The sequence below is a fragment of the Stegostoma tigrinum genome, chromosome 30 (assembly GCF_030684315.1).
Source record: "Stegostoma tigrinum isolate sSteTig4 chromosome 30, sSteTig4.hap1, whole genome shotgun sequence".
Lineage (NCBI taxonomy): Eukaryota > Metazoa > Chordata > Chondrichthyes > Orectolobiformes > Stegostomatidae > Stegostoma > Stegostoma tigrinum.
Genome location: NC_081383.1, coordinates 2285739 through 2302905, shown reverse-complemented (window position 1 = coordinate 2302905; position 17167 = coordinate 2285739). Strand labels below are relative to the sequence as shown.

General features: G+C 42.4%; 1 protein-coding gene across 3 annotated transcripts in view; it reads left to right on the top strand.

The window, feature by feature from the left end:
* The first annotated feature begins 1 nt into the window (after position 1).
* The window catches only part of LOC125465903 (SURP and G-patch domain-containing protein 2-like), a 37374-nt gene continuing 20208 nt past the window's right edge, over positions 2 to 17167 (top strand). The window contains exons 1-3 of one of the 3 annotated variants that reach the window (XM_048559881.2): positions 2 to 133; positions 10835 to 12796; positions 13539 to 13812. In XM_048559881.2, the coding sequence (XP_048415838.1) occupies positions 10837 to 12796; positions 13539 to 13812 (2234 nt within the window). In that variant the 5' untranslated portion in view covers positions 2 to 133; positions 10835 to 10836. Of the gene's footprint in view, positions 206 to 7672; positions 12797 to 13538; positions 13813 to 17167 lie in introns of those variants that run through there. The other 2 variants (XM_048559880.2, XM_048559879.2) reach the window with 2 other exon arrangements.

Below are 17167 nucleotides of genomic sequence, written 5' to 3'. Positions count from 1 at the left end.
TTTTTAGGCCCGAAAGTACCAGAAACGCATTGATCGTTCCACAGTGCCGCAAACATCCGCACTGGGACGTGGAATGTTGTGTTGTTTTCAACTGAATGAAGCGTTTGAAGGAATGCTTTGGTTTTTGAAAGAGGTACGCAAGATGCTTCCGGTGGGGGGAAGGGAAGTGACGCGCCGGCAGCAATGGAGGAGAGGTTTTGTCCAGGTTTGTGGGGTTCAGGCGGGGAGAGGGAGTGGAGTTGGGGGAGGATGCGGATCGACCTGGGATCACACCCTGGGCCTGGGGACATGGCCAGAGTCTGAAAAACTGAAACCCCGCTCTCACAGGCGTTCAGAATGTAGTGGGTTCGGTGGCCTGGGCCTGTATGCGGTAACCAGGGGCAACCGTGCCTGGTGTGGCTGGGGGTAGAGACTTGGCTTGATCCTCACCTCGGAGGCGGGGGTATTCGAGAGTGGGGCTGGTAAACAAAACCCCTGTTTTGGGGGAAGGGGAGCGGAGATTTGATAACATTCCCGCCCGTCATTCCGGGAATGGTTGCTGACTCTGTTCGAATGCATTCCTGGAGATTTCACGACACGAAGACCCAGTCTCTGGCAGACTTACACTGAAACATAGAAACTAGGAGCAGGAGGAGGCCATTTGGCTCATCGAGCCCACTCCAACATCCACTATGATCATGGCTGATCTACTTCATCAGCGCCATACTCCCGCGCTCTCCCCATTATCCCTTGATCGTCTTTTCTGTCCAGAACTCTTTCTGTCTTCAGTATATGAAGCATCTTCGCTTTCATAGCTTTACCTGGTCGAGTTCCACATAAATGAACAAATTTCTTCTCATTTCAATTCTAAATGGCCTACACTTTCTCTTTGGACTGTTCTAGAGCTTCCCCCATCACGCCCCCAGCATTGATTCCTGTCGTGGCCACTGCCTTCAACTCCAACAAAAACCCGTTTATTCCTACTCCATTTACTGTGTGTTAAACAATTCTTATCCATGCCAATCTCCTGTGCTTTAAATTTGCACACTACCCTCATGTCACATTTTCACAAAAGCTTTTTGAAAATCCAAATGCAGCACCTCCATTAGTTTTCCCTCTTCTGTTCAACTGGTTATATTGTCAAACAACTTGTTTTGTCAAACATGATTTCCCTTTCAGAAATCTGTTCAGACTTTGTCTAATCCTGTTGATATTTTCTACGTGCCCTATAACTGCATCCTTAATAATAGGCACCAGTGTTTTAATTGTTACTGATGTCAGGCTAACTGGTCTGTAAATTCTTGTTTTCTCCCTCCCACCTTTCTTTGAATGCACTGTTACATTTGCCATAATCTAATCTGCCAGGACTGTTCCGAAATCTACATGGTCAGAAGATGACGACCAACATGTTAACCACTTCCATGTCTGCCACCTTTAGTACCATGGCATGTAAATGATCAGGTCCAGTATTTTTATCCAGTCTTGCTCAGTTTTCCTCATTTCCCATATTCTTGTAACTAAAATAAAAGTTCAAGGAATATAATCATAAATGTCAATATTTTTAATCCCTTGTGATGTTTGACCTGGGTTGCTTGCAACAGTCTCTTAGAATTTAAGTTTATATTTCTAGAGACTCCAGGCTAATTCTGGAGTGCTGTCACCAATACTGTCTCCCCTGCCTGGAGTAATTGGGATGAAAAGGCCCTGCATGAGGAGACGGCTTACAACTCCCCATCAGGGTAGCAAGATACTGTTTTGCCAACAAGCCTGATGCTCTGTGCATTCAGCCCGAAAGGCACCAAAGCCCTTTATGGAGAGGGCATTGATACTCCCACTTGGAGTAACAAGGGCTAACTGGCCTTGCATGGGAAAAGGGGGAAGGATCTGAAATCCCGTTACTCGATCAACCTTTTCAAAATAGCCATGTTCTGACATTTAAGGATATCCTAACTCTTAAATAGATTAAGAAATCACCCCAAATGGTGGAGATCTAAAACCCAAATTCAAAAAACTCTAGGATCACAAAACTATCAGCATTTCATTGATTAATGTTTCAGCTGTGGCGTGCTCTCACATTTTTTTTATTTCAAGCTGACAATTCTGTAGCACACGCAGAAAATGTTCTGTCACTGCTTCTTGGTAAAGTACTTTGTGCATTTGTATGCAGGAAATGCTGTTTTTTCTGTTCAAGTTTGAGCCTCTCTGTGGCTCTGTTTAAAAACTGTCTTACCCTGATACAGTCTTCTTCATTTATGTCTATAAGCAGTAGGATTGAGTTATATTACATGTATAAAATCTCTGTAATGTCAACTGCATCATCTCCATTGTCGTGAAATATTTCTTCTGTTAAAATGGTTTCTGTCATGTTCATATCTATTGCTGGTAATAATACCTAGTCCCATATAGCTGTGCCTCAAATTGGTAAACCATATTCCTGACAGATTTATTTCTTTTTGGAGCCATTGTATAACATGGGTTACTTGTTTTAATCTGTTCGAATTTCAATCCCTGCCTAGTGATCAACTTCAAAGCACAAATCTGGGGTGTGTGGAAATTTCACATGTTTAAGTGTACTGTATGAATTGTAAGCCTTTGAAATGCTGATAGAGATGGCAGACTGTAGGTATTGCCAATACTGTTGATCTATTCTTCACCTCTGTGCTTATATAATTATACGTTACTTTTCTAAGCACAAAACAAGATCAGGATGATAGAATAAATAGCTATGTTGATGAATATCTTCTACAGTTCAAATAGACATTACAATTAGCATTACAATTAGGCTGACGTACATTCACTACCACAGGGAGCAGCTGAACAGATAATATTGCATTTTAGGGGACTGGGTAAACACACAGAGGGGAAAAAAGAATAGAAGGAGTTGGTGAATAGGGTGAGGGAAGGCTGGTGTGGAGCTTAAAGTGACGTGAATCAGAGGCTGAATTATTTGTTTCTGTGTTGTACTGGTTATGTAATTGTACATTTAAAAAAAACTGTCACTAAACAAGCAGTTGACCTAATTTATTACATGGAATGTCCTGCTGGATCAGTTACCCAGGCTGGATTCATCAGGTTGTAAATGGTACCCATCACAGCATAGGAAATGATCGTGTGTACTTTTAATTAATGTTAATTAAAAATGGAAACTTGTAATTATACATATATCACATTTTTATTAGATTTAGGAATGGAATTTCTACAATTAGTGTTTTGATCTCAACAAATAGGAACAGGAGTAGGCCAGTCAGCCCCTTGAGCCTGTTGTAACATTCAGTGAGACCATGGCTGGTCTGTGGCCATCGGTCCAGTGAAATACATCCGAAGCCAGTGGGTGTTTTCATGGTAGTGGATGTAGTAATGTGGGATATATTGGGACCTTTTTGTTTGTTTGTTGGGTTTAACTGCATTCAGATATTAATGACCCAAATCTCAGATTATTGAAATTATTGATGTCTATCGGAGCCGGAATGGGCTACAAATCATGGCTGATTTACAGAAGTGCTATTTTCCAGCTCTATCCCTATAGTCCTTAATATTTTTTAAAATGTTGAAATCTGTCCATCTCTATCTTGAATATACTAAATGATCCAGTCTCCACAGCTTTCTGGGATAGAAATTCCAATGATGCACTATCCACCAAGTGACGTGCGCCAAGTTCCTCCCTATCTAGGTCCTAATTAGCTTTCCTCCTCTATTGTCTTTTTGCCCTAATTCTATACTCTAACCAGCCTGCCAGCCCTCCTGAAAAACACCCTTTCAGCATAAACCCCCTTCATGCACTGTAAGAGTTTTGTATGCATCAATTAGGTTGCCTTTCATTCTGTGAAACTCTGGAGAATACATACCCAGTATCCTCAATCCCTACTCATACATAAGGCAGCAGTCCCAGAAATCAGTCAGATGAATCTGCATTGCACTACCTCTGTTGTAAGTATATCCTTGCTTAGATAAGGAAACTAAAACTGCACTTGATACTCCAAAGTCAGTATCATCAAGGCTTTACAGAATTCAGCAAGACTCCTGCACTGAAATCCTTTTGTAATAAAGACAAATATATTATTTGCCTTCCTAAATGCTTACTGCATCTGTAGTCCACCAAGGTGGCTTTGGATTTTTCCCAATTTCTCACCATAGAATCTGTTTGGGTGGAACTAAGAAATTAAAAGGGGCAGGAAACATTGGAGGGTGTTATTTAAAAGCGTGTGTAAGAATAGTAATACAGTAACCATTTGGGATTTCGGTGTACATTTAAACTAGTTGAACCTAATTTATATTAATATTGTGGAGGAAGAATTCTTGAAATGTATGAGATGATGGTCTGGAGCAGGACATTGATGAACCAACTGAACTGTTTTAAATCTAGCGTTACACAATGAGAAAAAGTGCTCATTAATACTTTCATAGTAAAGGTGCCTTTAAGAAAAGATTGATTATAATATATAATTTTGCATTAAAGTTGGAAATGAATATTTCTATCAGAAACTAGGGTCTTCAATCTAAAGGAAGCTACAAACATGGGTAAATTGGCTATAGAGAATTGGGAAACTGAGTTAAAATGTATGCAGTAGATAGGCAATGGCTAAAATTTAAAATAAAACCAGTGCACAGTTTACAAGAAAAATATATCCCTTTCATTGCGTAAAATCCAGCAAGGAAAGAGTTCCAACTGTGGCGAACAAAGTAAATCATAGATTGGAGCAGATCAAAAGCAAGGCATATAAAGGCGCTAAATTAAATAGTAAGCCTGGGACCTGGGAGGATTTTAGAATTGTGCAAAAGGAAGACCGAGGAAAATATTTCTGATAGGGAAAAATAAAATGAGTGTACAATAGTGAGAAACATAAAAATAGACCGTGAAACCTTCTATTGGTACATTAAAAGAAAAAGATTAGCAAAACCAATTGTGGATCAGTTACAAGTGGAGTCCATATAATTCATGATAATAAAATGTGAGGCTGGATGAACACAGCAGGCCAAGCAGCATCTCAGGAGCACAAAAGCTGACGTTTCGGGCCTAGACCCTTCATCAGATCAATGGATGGGGAATAAGTAAAGTGGCAGAGAAACTAAGAACTATTTTGATTTGGAATGGTTTCCATAGACTAAGATGTGGCAAATGTAACCCTACTGTTTAAGAAAGGAGAGAGGGAAGGAAATACAGACCTATAAACTAACATCAGATCCTATGATAAGTGATTTCTAATCAATTCCCAACGTATGCTGACTCTTGCTATTTCCTAGATGCACCCAGACACTTCAATTCTTTCTATCTTATCATCCTTTATGTCCAATGAACTAGTCTCATCCTTTACTTTCAGCTCTACCCATCTCCTTTTTGTTTTTTCCTATCCTTCCTAAATGTCAAATGCCCTTGAACTTTCAATTCCTAGCCTTGGTCACCATATCTTGTTCATATGCTCCGTGCATTCAGATAGAATGCCTTTAATTTGTATTTTGTTTCCTTCTCCCGTTTTACATTGAGAGGAAGAAGTGATTGTTTTGGGACAAAGCTCCTTAATTCGGCAAACGTTAAGAGATTTATTGGAGATGTTTAAAGTCATAAATGGTTTAGTAGAGGAAGATGAGGAGAGGCTTCCAGTGGCTGAAGGGTTGGTAACTGAAGGCTATAGATTTTAAGGTGATTTGCAAAGAAAAAGTTAGGTTATGAAGCAGAGATAATGGGAACTGCACGTGCTGGAGAATCTGAGGTAACAAAGTGTGGAGCCGGATGAACACAGCAGGCCAAGCAGCATCTCAGGAGCACAAAAGCTGACGTTTCGAGCCTAGACGCTTCATCAGAAAAGGGGGATGGGGAGAGGATTCTGAAATAAATAGGGAGAGAGGGGGAGGCGGACCAAAGACGGATACAGGAGAAGATAAGTGGAGAGAGTATAGGTAGGGAGGGGATATGTCAGTCCGGGGAGGGTGGACAGGTCAAGGGGGCAGGATGAGATTAGTAGATAGGAAATGGAGGTGCAGCTTGAGGTGAGAGGAGGGGGTAGGTGAGGGGAAGAACAGGTTATGGAGGCAGGGACGAGCTGGGTTGGTTTTGGGATGCAGTGGGGGGAGGGGAGATTTTGAAGCTGGTGAAATCCACATTGATACCATTGGGCTGCAGGGTTCCCAAGCGGAATATGAGTTGCTGTTCCTGCAACGCACGGGTGGCATCACTGTGGCACTGCAGAAGGCCCATGATGGACATGTCGTCCAAGGAATGGGAGGGGAGTTAAAATGGTTCGCAACTGGGAGGTGCAGTTGTTTATTGCGAACAGAGCGTAGGTGTTCTGCAAAGCAATCCCCAAGCCTCCACTTGGTTTCCCCAATATAGAGGAAGCCACAGCAGATGCAATATACCACATTGGCAGATGTGCAGGTGAATATCTGCTTGATGTGGAAAGTCATCTTGGGGCCTAGGATGAGGGTGAGGGAGGAGGTGTGGGGGCAAGTCTAGCACTTCCTGCAGTTGCAGGGGTAAGTGCAGGGTGTGGTTGTGTTGGAGGGGAGTATGGAGCGCCTCCTCCCACCCACCTTCCTGCGAAAATTCCATCCCCTATTCCCAATTCCTTCGACTCTGCCATATCTGCTCCCAGGTTGAGGCATTCCACTCCCATACATCCCAGATGTCCTCGTTCTTCAAGGACCGCAACCCCCCCGCTTCCGCCGCGGTGGTCGAGAACACCCTCGAACGTGTCTCCCACATTTCCTGCAACTCATCCCTCACACCCAACTCCTGCAATAACCGCTAAAAGACAATCCCCCTAGTCCTCACATACCACCCCACCAACCTCCAGATATAATGCATCATCCTCCGACACTTCTGCCATCTACAATCCGACCCCACTACCCAAGACATTTTTCTATCCCCACCCTTGTCTGTCTTCCAGAGAAGCCACTCTCTCTGCGACTCCCTTGTCCGCTCCACACTCCCCTCCAACCCCACCACACCCAGCACTTTCCCCTGCAACCGCAGGAAGTGCTGCACTTGCCCCCACACCACCTCCTTCACCCCCATCCCAGGCCCCAAGATGACTTTCTACATCAAGCAGATGTTCACCTGCACATCCACCAATGTGGACTCCTGCATTCGCTGTACCCGCTGTGGCTTCCTCTACATTGGGGAAACCAAGCGGAGGCTTGGGGACCGCTTTGCAGAACACCTACACTCGGTTCACAACAAACAACTGCACCTCCCAGTCGCGAACCATTTTAACACCCCCTCCCATTCGTTGGACGACATGTCCATCCTGGGCCTCCTGCAGTGCCATAATGATGCCACCCGTACGTTGCAGGAACAGCAACTCATATTCCGCTTGGGAACCCTGCAGCCCAATGGTGTCAATGTGGATTTCACCAGCTTCAAAATCTCCCCTCCCCCCACTGCTTACCAAAACCAGCCCAGCTCGTCCCCGCCTCCCTAAACTGTTCTTCCCCTCACCTATCCCCTCCTCCCACCTCAAGCCGCACCTCCATTTCCTACCTACCAACCCCATCCCGCCCCCTTGACCTGACTGTCCTCCCTGGACTGACATATCCCCTCCCTACCTCCGTGACTATACTCTCCTCTCCATCTATCTTCTTCTGTATCCGTCTTCGGTCCGCCTCTCCCTCTCTCCCTATTTATTTCAGAATCCTCTCCCCATCCCCCTTTTCTGACGAAGGGTCTAGGCCCGAAACGTCAGCTTTTGTGCTCCTAAGATGCTGCTTGGCCTGCTGTGTTCACCAGCTCCACACTTTGTTATCTTAGGTTATGAAGCAAATCTTTTTTTACAGACCGAGTGGTTAGGATTTGATTACTTTTTGAAGGAGCCAACAGACAGTTGATCAGCTGAATGGCCTCCTGTGTTGAACTATTCTACAATTTAGTGCTGACCACTACCTGCTGTTCCTAATCACTAAAAGAAATGGACCAAATAATTTTAATGTGATTACAAGGGGAAAGTGTGAAGTTTTGTGTCTCGAATACTGTTCTTCCTTCCTTCTCCCATTCCCAGTTTAAGAATACCTCAGGCTGTTTAAATTGTCTCCAGTAGAGTTTATTCTTACTAAATCTTGAGTAGAAATGTGACAATAGTATTTTCTAGAAAGCAAAAAACAAATACTCACTACTGCCTGCATTTTCTGGTACACCAATTCACCACAGAACCTGACTAACTGCTCTTTGACTTTATCAGGTGAGTTGATATAAAGTGGGACAGTGAGGGGTAGAGGGGGCAACCTCACTGGCTCTTTGCTTGGCATCAAGATATCAAACCCAAAATTGGGATATCCTGTTCTGACGCCCTCAACAAGGGCTTTTGGGTGGAGTGATGTCAGAATGGCGCCTGCTGTCAATGATCTACAAAGAACTGAGATACCCCCACACTTGAGGTGACCTTGATGCTTTTGAATATTTTAAATTCGGAAAACTTGCTTTACATTTTCAGTCCTGATCCTGGTAATATGCCTTTCACCTTGAACGGTTTCACTCAAAGCACTCTCCTTTTCAGCTCAGGAAGTGGGCCTGTAGAGGTTTCATTTGATTTTTATTCCACAGGAATTTTGTTCCCTTCTGGATTCTGTTTCTTATTTCCAGACACCATTACTGATGCAGCAGGCAGAGTGGCTTTTGGACAGTTATCTCTGCATAATAGTGCTCTTTCCTTCATGCCATGTAATGGTAAAGGAGCCTGACCTCTTCCTAACATGCAATGTCATACTGTTACTGCTGAACAAAGTTAATTAGTACTTCCTAAACTTGAAGTTGTTTTTCCTTTCTGATTCAAATGGATGGCAGTTAAGAATTACATTTAATGTAGATAATTCATTCTTCCTTTCTTCTTAAGTATCTCTCCTTTCCTCAAATGGTCATAGCTTATCCTTTGGACTCCAGGTATAAATCCTTTGAATGATCTTTCCTTTTTTGTAATTCATTCATGACTGGGGGTATCGCTGGCTAGGCCAGTTTTAATGCCCGTTCCTTTTCTCCTGGAGAGATGGTGGTGAGCTGCTACCTTGAACTGCAGAAGGATGGAAGAGAAAGATGGAATTTGACCCAGTGATAGTGAAGGAAACAAATCTAGTTCCAAGTCAGAATATAGTTGGGCTTGGAGGGAAGCTTGCAGATGGTGGTGTTTCATTGTATCTGTTGCCGTCCAGGTGGTGGTGGTGGTGTTGTTGAAGGCTGTTCCCTTGTTATTTTCCTGCTTTTATTCCAGGCACTTTGCTTCAGGCCTCTGCTTTCTTTCACAGGGAGGCTGAAATTAGCTGTTCTCATTCTGGATCGTCCAGTTTTCCATATCTAGGAAGGCTGTACAGCTGTTGGACCAAAAGACTGGGAGCTTCCAAGTTAGTAATATCGTGTGAAGCTAGTGGGATTGCTAGGGCTGACCCCGGAAATATTTCAAACCAAGGAACATTCTATAATTGTGAGACTAGTACTTGAGAATGCACACAACAGGGGATGCAAACACAATATTGATAGAAGCCTTTGTGTCGATAACCTCTTGATAATAGAATGTCAAGGAGATCATGATTGCCGGTGTGTGTGTTGTTGATGCTGTACACAAGTTGAGTGCCACATTTATCCACGTTGCAATGACAACTTATTTAGAACTACTTAATTGACTGCATAGCTTTTTGGGGCATTCTGATGTCATGAAAGGAGCATTGAAATTATTAGATAATGTGTACAAAACACGACTCATCTTTCCTGGTCATCTCTGAGCAGGAGAAATTCACTTCTCCACAAATCCTCACTGAACGTTCTCCCTGCACACCACCAGTATAATTTTTTGAAGGACTACTTTGACTGCAGAACTATGTTATCAACACAAATTGACCAGCATTAATTTGTGATTTTTAAATGACAGAAGATTAGATGTAGGTTTTTGTCTTGGTACCAACCTGAATGTGTTGCTGAAGTGATGAAAAGCATTAAAGAAATGCATTTTTTTTTCTTATTTGGTGCCACGCACACAGGATATTTGCTCCTGAACTTTTATGTTTTGAGCTACCCTGCAAGTTTTTTAATACTCGCATGTCATGCTTGAAAGCATTATCTGACTTTTCTTAAGGAGTCGGCAGAGACTCCAAGAAGACTGAAGATATCATTGGGGACGACAAGTTTTGGAGTATCTCACAAGATCACTTATCATTCAGCAGCTCTTGTCCGTGAGTTGACCTGCAAGAACTGGTTTTGATGGCAGCTGTTTAGTCAGCTACACATTCAGCTTTTAACCAAAGGATAAACTAAGCCACGTCAGTGTGTTGGAGATGCCGCCACATGAACTTGCACCCCACTTTTGAGCCTACACAGTATTGCCTTTTGTGAGTCACAAAAGAGGGAATAATTAGTTTTGGAATTTGCAATGCTGAATTCAGTGCTGGGTGAATGGATTGCAAATAGCCAGGGTATCTTGGCTATTGTGATCCAGAATACCTTTGTGTAAAATTGGCCTTTTCCAAGCTGTTACCCTCAGCTCAAGCAAACAGGTTCGTGTCAGGGCATTTCATACCTCCATTCACCATACACCCTCAAGCCCAATGAACAAAAGATTTGAGAGTCTCTCATTGTTTAGTATCTTGAGAAGGACATGCATATCCTCGTTGAAAGGACAAATAGTTCCTGTTTTCTCACTTGCATTTCTTGGATTATGTCGGATTTCCCAAAAGCAGTTAGTCAGGTGCATTTTGTGGTTAAAAACCCATCATGACTTTCTGATCTTTGTGGCGTTATCAGCATGCCCAAGTGATCTCTAATACATTAGCTTTTACATGCAATATAGATTTCAACTATTTATAAAACATTGTTTCAATTTTAATAAAAGAAGAGCTAAACACTTTTTTTCTTCCTTTCTTCCCTTCTCTACCATTGAAGAAATGCTCAACTATGCACCCAGGCGATATCCCAGAGAATCTTATGAAGAAAGTACACAATACGATGGCCTTCCCTATGGTGACTATGAATCTCCATCTCATAGATCGGAGAGATGGAGGAATATGCCCAGTCAGGCAGAAATGCCTTCTGAAGACCGTAGAAGATATTATGATGATGCTTCCTATTCGGCTTCAGCAAGAGAGAATTACTTGGATCACCATGAGAGAGACGACCGCCATTCACAGTATAACAATTTAAGGGGCCCTGTTGAACCCAGTGGGGATCCAGGGCTGTTTGGAAGATCAGTAAATTCCAATGATAGTCCTACCATGAGAGGATCTGGAATGTACAGAAGATCAATGAGCCCTGTTGAGCCTAGAGATCGGTCAGGCTCATACAGAAGACAGACAAGCCCAAATAATTGGCAGTCTCAAAGTTCAGTTAATGACTCAAGAGATTACCAATTCTACAGGCGATCCCAAAGTCCCAGTAGTAGAGATGGTCTAAGTTTATACAATAGATCCCAAAACCCTGTTGATACGACGGGACATGCAGAAGCACACAGGAGATCCTGGAGCCCTAGTAATGAGACCAGGGATCAAGGATCAGACCCTAGATCTAGAAGTCCTGTTAAGGCACCAGATGCAGAGTTATACAAGTTATTAAGTAATGTTATTGATAATGCTCGGCGTATGGCAGCTAGTAAGAATGATCCCTCACATACATCCTGGAGAGACCCATCCAGGGATTGCCCTCAAATGGATTCTTCTATTTATCAGTCCACCACGTCCACAGATGGGTTCCATGCAGCTGAGGATTACAACCCTCGCTTGAACCAACGGAGTTCTGTTCGTAAAAACATAGAAACCTCCAGAAGAGGTCCTCCTTATCCTAAAGTGCCTCCTAAAAATGCAAAAGGACCTTTGCTTAAGCGTCCAAAGGTTCAAGGGCGACATGGCCTTCTGGGGAGGGCTCCGGGCCTTCTGGGGAGAGCCCCAGGCCTTCTTGGTACAGCTCCTGGCCTTCTGGGGGCTGCTCCTGGCCTTCTAGGAGCTGCTCCTGGCCTTCTAGGGACAGCTCCTGGCCTCCTAGGAACAGCCCCTGGTCTTCTAGGGACAGCCCCAGCTGGTTTAGTGGGGTCTTCTGTGTCCAGCATGCCAGTGAACACCTACGAAAATGTTTCCTCGGACTCTTCCGTTCATTTGTATTCATTGGGGAATATGTCCGCTCTAGGTAGTCAAATGGAACTGGGACAGCAAATCATAAAATGGGCTGGTTTTCACAGTGTTGCTGTTGACCATTCCACAAAAAAGAAGTTTGATCCCAATACAGACACCTATTCTAAAGTAGCAACAGCTTTCCAGTGCTTACTGGCAAAGCAACATCATGATATCTGTGATTCAACATTAGTTACACATTTAGGCCTCACATACCCTGTGATCGATAACTCTTTTGTATCTCTGTTGATAAGGAAGAATGTCATTACAAGTAGGTTAGAGTTGGATGATATTGTGCATCAAGAAGAATCTATTTTGCAGGAGATACAGAGCAAGCTGTTGGAATGCATAGGCCCGCTTCTTGTAGTAAGCAGTAACCATGAGCAGAGCTCTAAGTCGCAAAGTTCACAGGCCCCTAATGAAATTGTGAGTGAGCTAGAGCATGCAGTCACAGCTTGCCGCCAATCAATGGTATTCATTGGGCAAATCTTTGCTTTTGTCAGCGAGGAAAGAAGGAAAAATCTGTTGCGCAAGACTGGGCTGATCTCAGTGGCTCCGAAGTATGATTATTTTGTGAACCTGGAAAGCAATCAGCTGTTTGGGAACAAATATATAAATGAGCTGAAGAACCGAGTGGAGCAAATCTACCTCCCTCCATTACATAGCCAGGTTTCTTGTTCCAGTAAGTTTGTGTCAAAAGTGGATGAACAATCAAAGAAAGATGCAGCAATCAAGCCTTCAAAAAGTAAGTACTCCAATTCATCTCTAACAGTTTGTAATATTTTACAATAGGTACACAACTTGAATTAAATTTGACAATACAGTATTATGTTCGTTCATTCATTCACATGTGATCTGCCCAAAGAAAGGTCCTTATATCATTGTCTGCTGATCCTGATCCACTTTCTTGGCAGTTTTTGTCAGTGGCTATTTATCACTGCTTTCCCCTGCCAAGGGCAGCATTAGGAAGCTGATCGCAGATTATCTCAGCCAAAGTAGGAACTGAACCCCATGCTGTTGGAACTACATGCAAACCACTTGGGCAACTGGCCCTCACAATATTATTGTAGCTCATGTTAAAAGTCAATATTTTTAATGTGCCAAAATTAGAAGATTATAAATTATTTTATTGAAGTGGCATTGATCAGACAAGGCACTGGAACCATGGATGTCAATGAATTGAGGTTTCATTCTTTCTATGCCCAGTTGTTGGCCTGGCAGGTACCTAGTGTCTCTGTCAGTTGGCTATGTGGTCACTCTTTCAGTAAGTGCCAGAGAGTGCATCTTGCACTTGTTGCCTTTGTGACAAGGCTGAATAACTGAGAAGTGAAATTGATATTTCAATTTAGCTGCAATCACAAGAAAAGCTGGAATGTTTGTCTTCCAGTTTCTGCTCTCCTGTTTATACTGTTTTGAGATTCCAGTGTGGCCTCAGGTTAGCTCACCTCCTTCTGCAGAGATGGTTTGAACTGTTGTGTTTTTTTAAGCTTCATCTTTGGCAGATGCCAAAGCCAGCAAGCAGCCAGAAGCGGATTCTTCGGCACCAGATAACAGCAGTGGACAGAAGATTGCACCAACTGATGACAGTGACCAGAGCATGACAGAGAAAGATGTCCCCTCAACAGCTGGTGAGAGTGTCCACCCTCCCGAAGACTTGCAGGTCAAGACCATTATTGATAAACTGGCGATGTTTGTAGCAGAGAAGGGTGAAGCAGCAGAGAAAGCAGTCATCCAGCACAAGAAAGAGGACTTCAAATATGGGTAAGGACAACTACAGAACATAAGGCAAAAGCAAAATACCACAATGTTAGAAATCTGAAATAAAAACAAAACATGTTGGAAATACTCAGTAGGTGAGGCAGCATCTGTGGAGAGTAAAACAAATTTAACTGATATGGATTTGCCTCCAACAGGATATATTTTCCTAATGTGGCAGTGCCCGTATTATTCCTCATAACATAAGGAACTGTGTGTGCATAACATGGTGTCGAAGGATCCAAGAGACATTTATTACAGCTCACGCGTATACGTAGATGTTATGTTCACAGCCACATCAGTGTCCAGGTTAACATTAACCTACTAAACTACAACTGACGAGCACACTTCTAGAAGCATGCCATACTTCAGGGAATTTGAAATAAGATGCTGTGAGAGACTGTTAAACCCTTACGTCATATGCTGTGATATATTGATAATACAATGAGAATGTCTCATAAATGTATTCTCACAGTGAAACATAATACAACATCCCTCTTTTTCCAAAGATTAAGGAATTATCTTAAACAGATATATGTGACACACATGGATATTTGTTGTCAATTCAGTAATAATACAAACGCATAAAATAAAGTTTATCAGACTAGCATTTCAAAATTTATTGTACTGTTTTGGAGGTTTTACTCCACCCTCTGATCTGATGATTGTTTACCAGACTGGAGAGGTATTATGGGATGTTTTCTATTGTAGTGGTTCAATGTCATGGTTGTCTTGCTGCTGGTTGCTGTCACTCAATACCATTGTTGGAGTTTTCTTTCTCGCTGTCTTTGTGCATGAATAGTGTATCATTCATTTGTCTCGATAGGCTTTATTCCTTTGCAATATAGCAACATGATAAGTAACAACTTTATATGATCTTGGCTGATTGCACATTTTGGAAACATTTGCTAGTACCAGATATTTGTCTTTCGAACGTGCGTTGTGCTCGGAGGACCATTGTGTTAGTTCTCTACCTACTTACTCACCATATATCTCATTCATTCTCCTCTGTCTTTGAAGAAGAATGTATATTGGAATAGTAAGACAATTGGTTGCAATAAGATTGTGTACACTTGCCTCCCGAGCACAAGTTGTGCTGTGTTGGTAACCCCTTCAGCATTGATATTGCCCAAAAATGCCACAATGTAATGCAAAAATGTTGTATTGTTCCCCTAACACTTTCATGGCCATATATTTGGTGTATGTATTGTACGTTCTGCTAAACCAGTTGAGCATGCACAGTGAGGTGATGATGGGATACGGGTTACTCTCATCATTTATACAGTTTGCCAATTTACTGTACAAAAAAAGAAGTTGCTGGAAATGCTCAGCAGATCTGGCAGCATCTGTGAAGAAAAATCACTGGACCCGAAATGTTAACTCTGACTTTTCTTCACAGATGCTGCCAGACATGCTGAGCTTTTCCAGCAGCTTCTGCTTTTGTTCCTGATTTACAGCATCCACAGTTGGCTTTATTTGCCAATGTACTACGGTCAGTTGTTCAAAATTATTTACTCCAGGACACCAAGTAAAATGGAAATAACTTGCACTATGTCGACGATGCTCAGGGGTGTCACATTGCTAAGTCATTGAAGTTTGAGAAACTTGGGGAAGTAGTGGATCACAAGGTTATAATCTTCCCTGTGCAGTGAAAATAGTTCTGTTACTACTTTCATCCAACGACTGCATGGAACGTTGAATAGATGTAGTAGCTTTGTCTAGTGCTGGCATTGGTAAATTTTCATGCTTCACATGCATCCACAAGTCACCGAATATCCTGTTTCATTCCTGACCAGTACATAGATTCATGTGCCAACTGTCTTGAGTACAACGCCCATGTGTCCCCAGTGTAACATGGACATGGTACCTTGGCATAGTGCTTTTGGTATTAGGACTTGTTTGTCCTTGAAAATAACTTGCCATGATATACCAAGTTTATGTCTGTTTAGCAAAAATGAACCGATCTTTTCAACTACTTCTTTAATACTGTCAAGTTACTCTGTATAATAGTCTTTTGCTTCTCTTGTAGTTTCTTATGTTCAGCAGTCGCCAACTGCTGACACTGACTCTGGCCTTTCGGAAAAATAACTCTTGAGAATATCTCCAACTTCATAGTCTAGAGCATCAACATGTAGATCAAAAGGAATATCTTGGTTTCTGTGTATGTTGGGTAATCTGTCTTGGTGTGTTAGATGTAATCCGCTTGGTCCCTCTCTTTAAAACCAGATGCTGCATCTTGATAATTAAAACCTGTAGATGTGGTGGTGCACTCGTTAGCAGTTTGCAGCCGATTCTGGTTGCTTATAATCTGTTTTAATGATGAATTTCTTGCCGAATAAGTATATGTGAAATCTTTACAATGCCAAATACTAGACCTAATGTCTCATGCTCTGTATTGGAATAGTTGGCCCTGTGCAGATGACAAGGTTTACAAAGTAAATAAAAGCTTTCTCATTCTACAGAAACATGCACCTCGGCTTTTTTGTAATGCGTCCACTTCAAGAATTGTGTCTTTCTTGGAGTTGTCGTATTGCAGTAGGCAAGATTTTGCTGAGACAATCAAGGGTGTATAGGTGTTTTTCTTGTCACATGTAGGGGAAGTCTCTCAGCAGAGATGTCTGTTCGACAAGTTGAGAGGACATTTAAAAATCCAAGGAAACATTGCAAATCTTTTTATCCTGTGGGGTCAGCCTTTCTCAATCTAACCTGGATCAAGATGGATCCATGGGTGGGAGTAAATGGACCTGAAAATCTAATCTGACTGATGATGGTGCTTTTAAGTGCCAGGTATGTCATTACATTTTCTTTAGTGGGTGAAAGTTCTGGTTGTGCAATGCCTTTTCTTTGCTATCATGACCATGATATCAACAGCTACACAGAGACAACCAGGTACATTTTCAGTAATAAAGTGTGAAGCTGGATGAACACAGCAGGCCAAGCAGCATCTCAGGAGCACAAAAGCTGACGTTTTGGGCCTAGACCCTTCATCAGAGAGTTAAAAAAAAGGTCTAGGCCCGAAACGTCAGCTTTTGTGCTCTTGAGATGCTGCTTGGCCTGCTGTGTTCATCCAGCTTCACACTTTTTATTATCTTGGATTCTCCAGCATCTGCAGTTCCCATTATCACTGATATATTTTCAGTAATTCTAAGCCAGTGCTGTTGGAATATGTCTGAACAAACCTAGAGTCCAGTCAACCATTGAAGACCGGACTGTCCAAATGGTGTCCTAAATGTTGTGAGCTCTTTGGATTCTTCTGCTAATTGGCATTAAAGTGTGGAGGCAAAAAATTCCTGCTGCAGTTACGTGCCGTTGTCTGCCTCATCTGGAAGAAGGACATCATCCTGGGAGACCTCTGAGATGC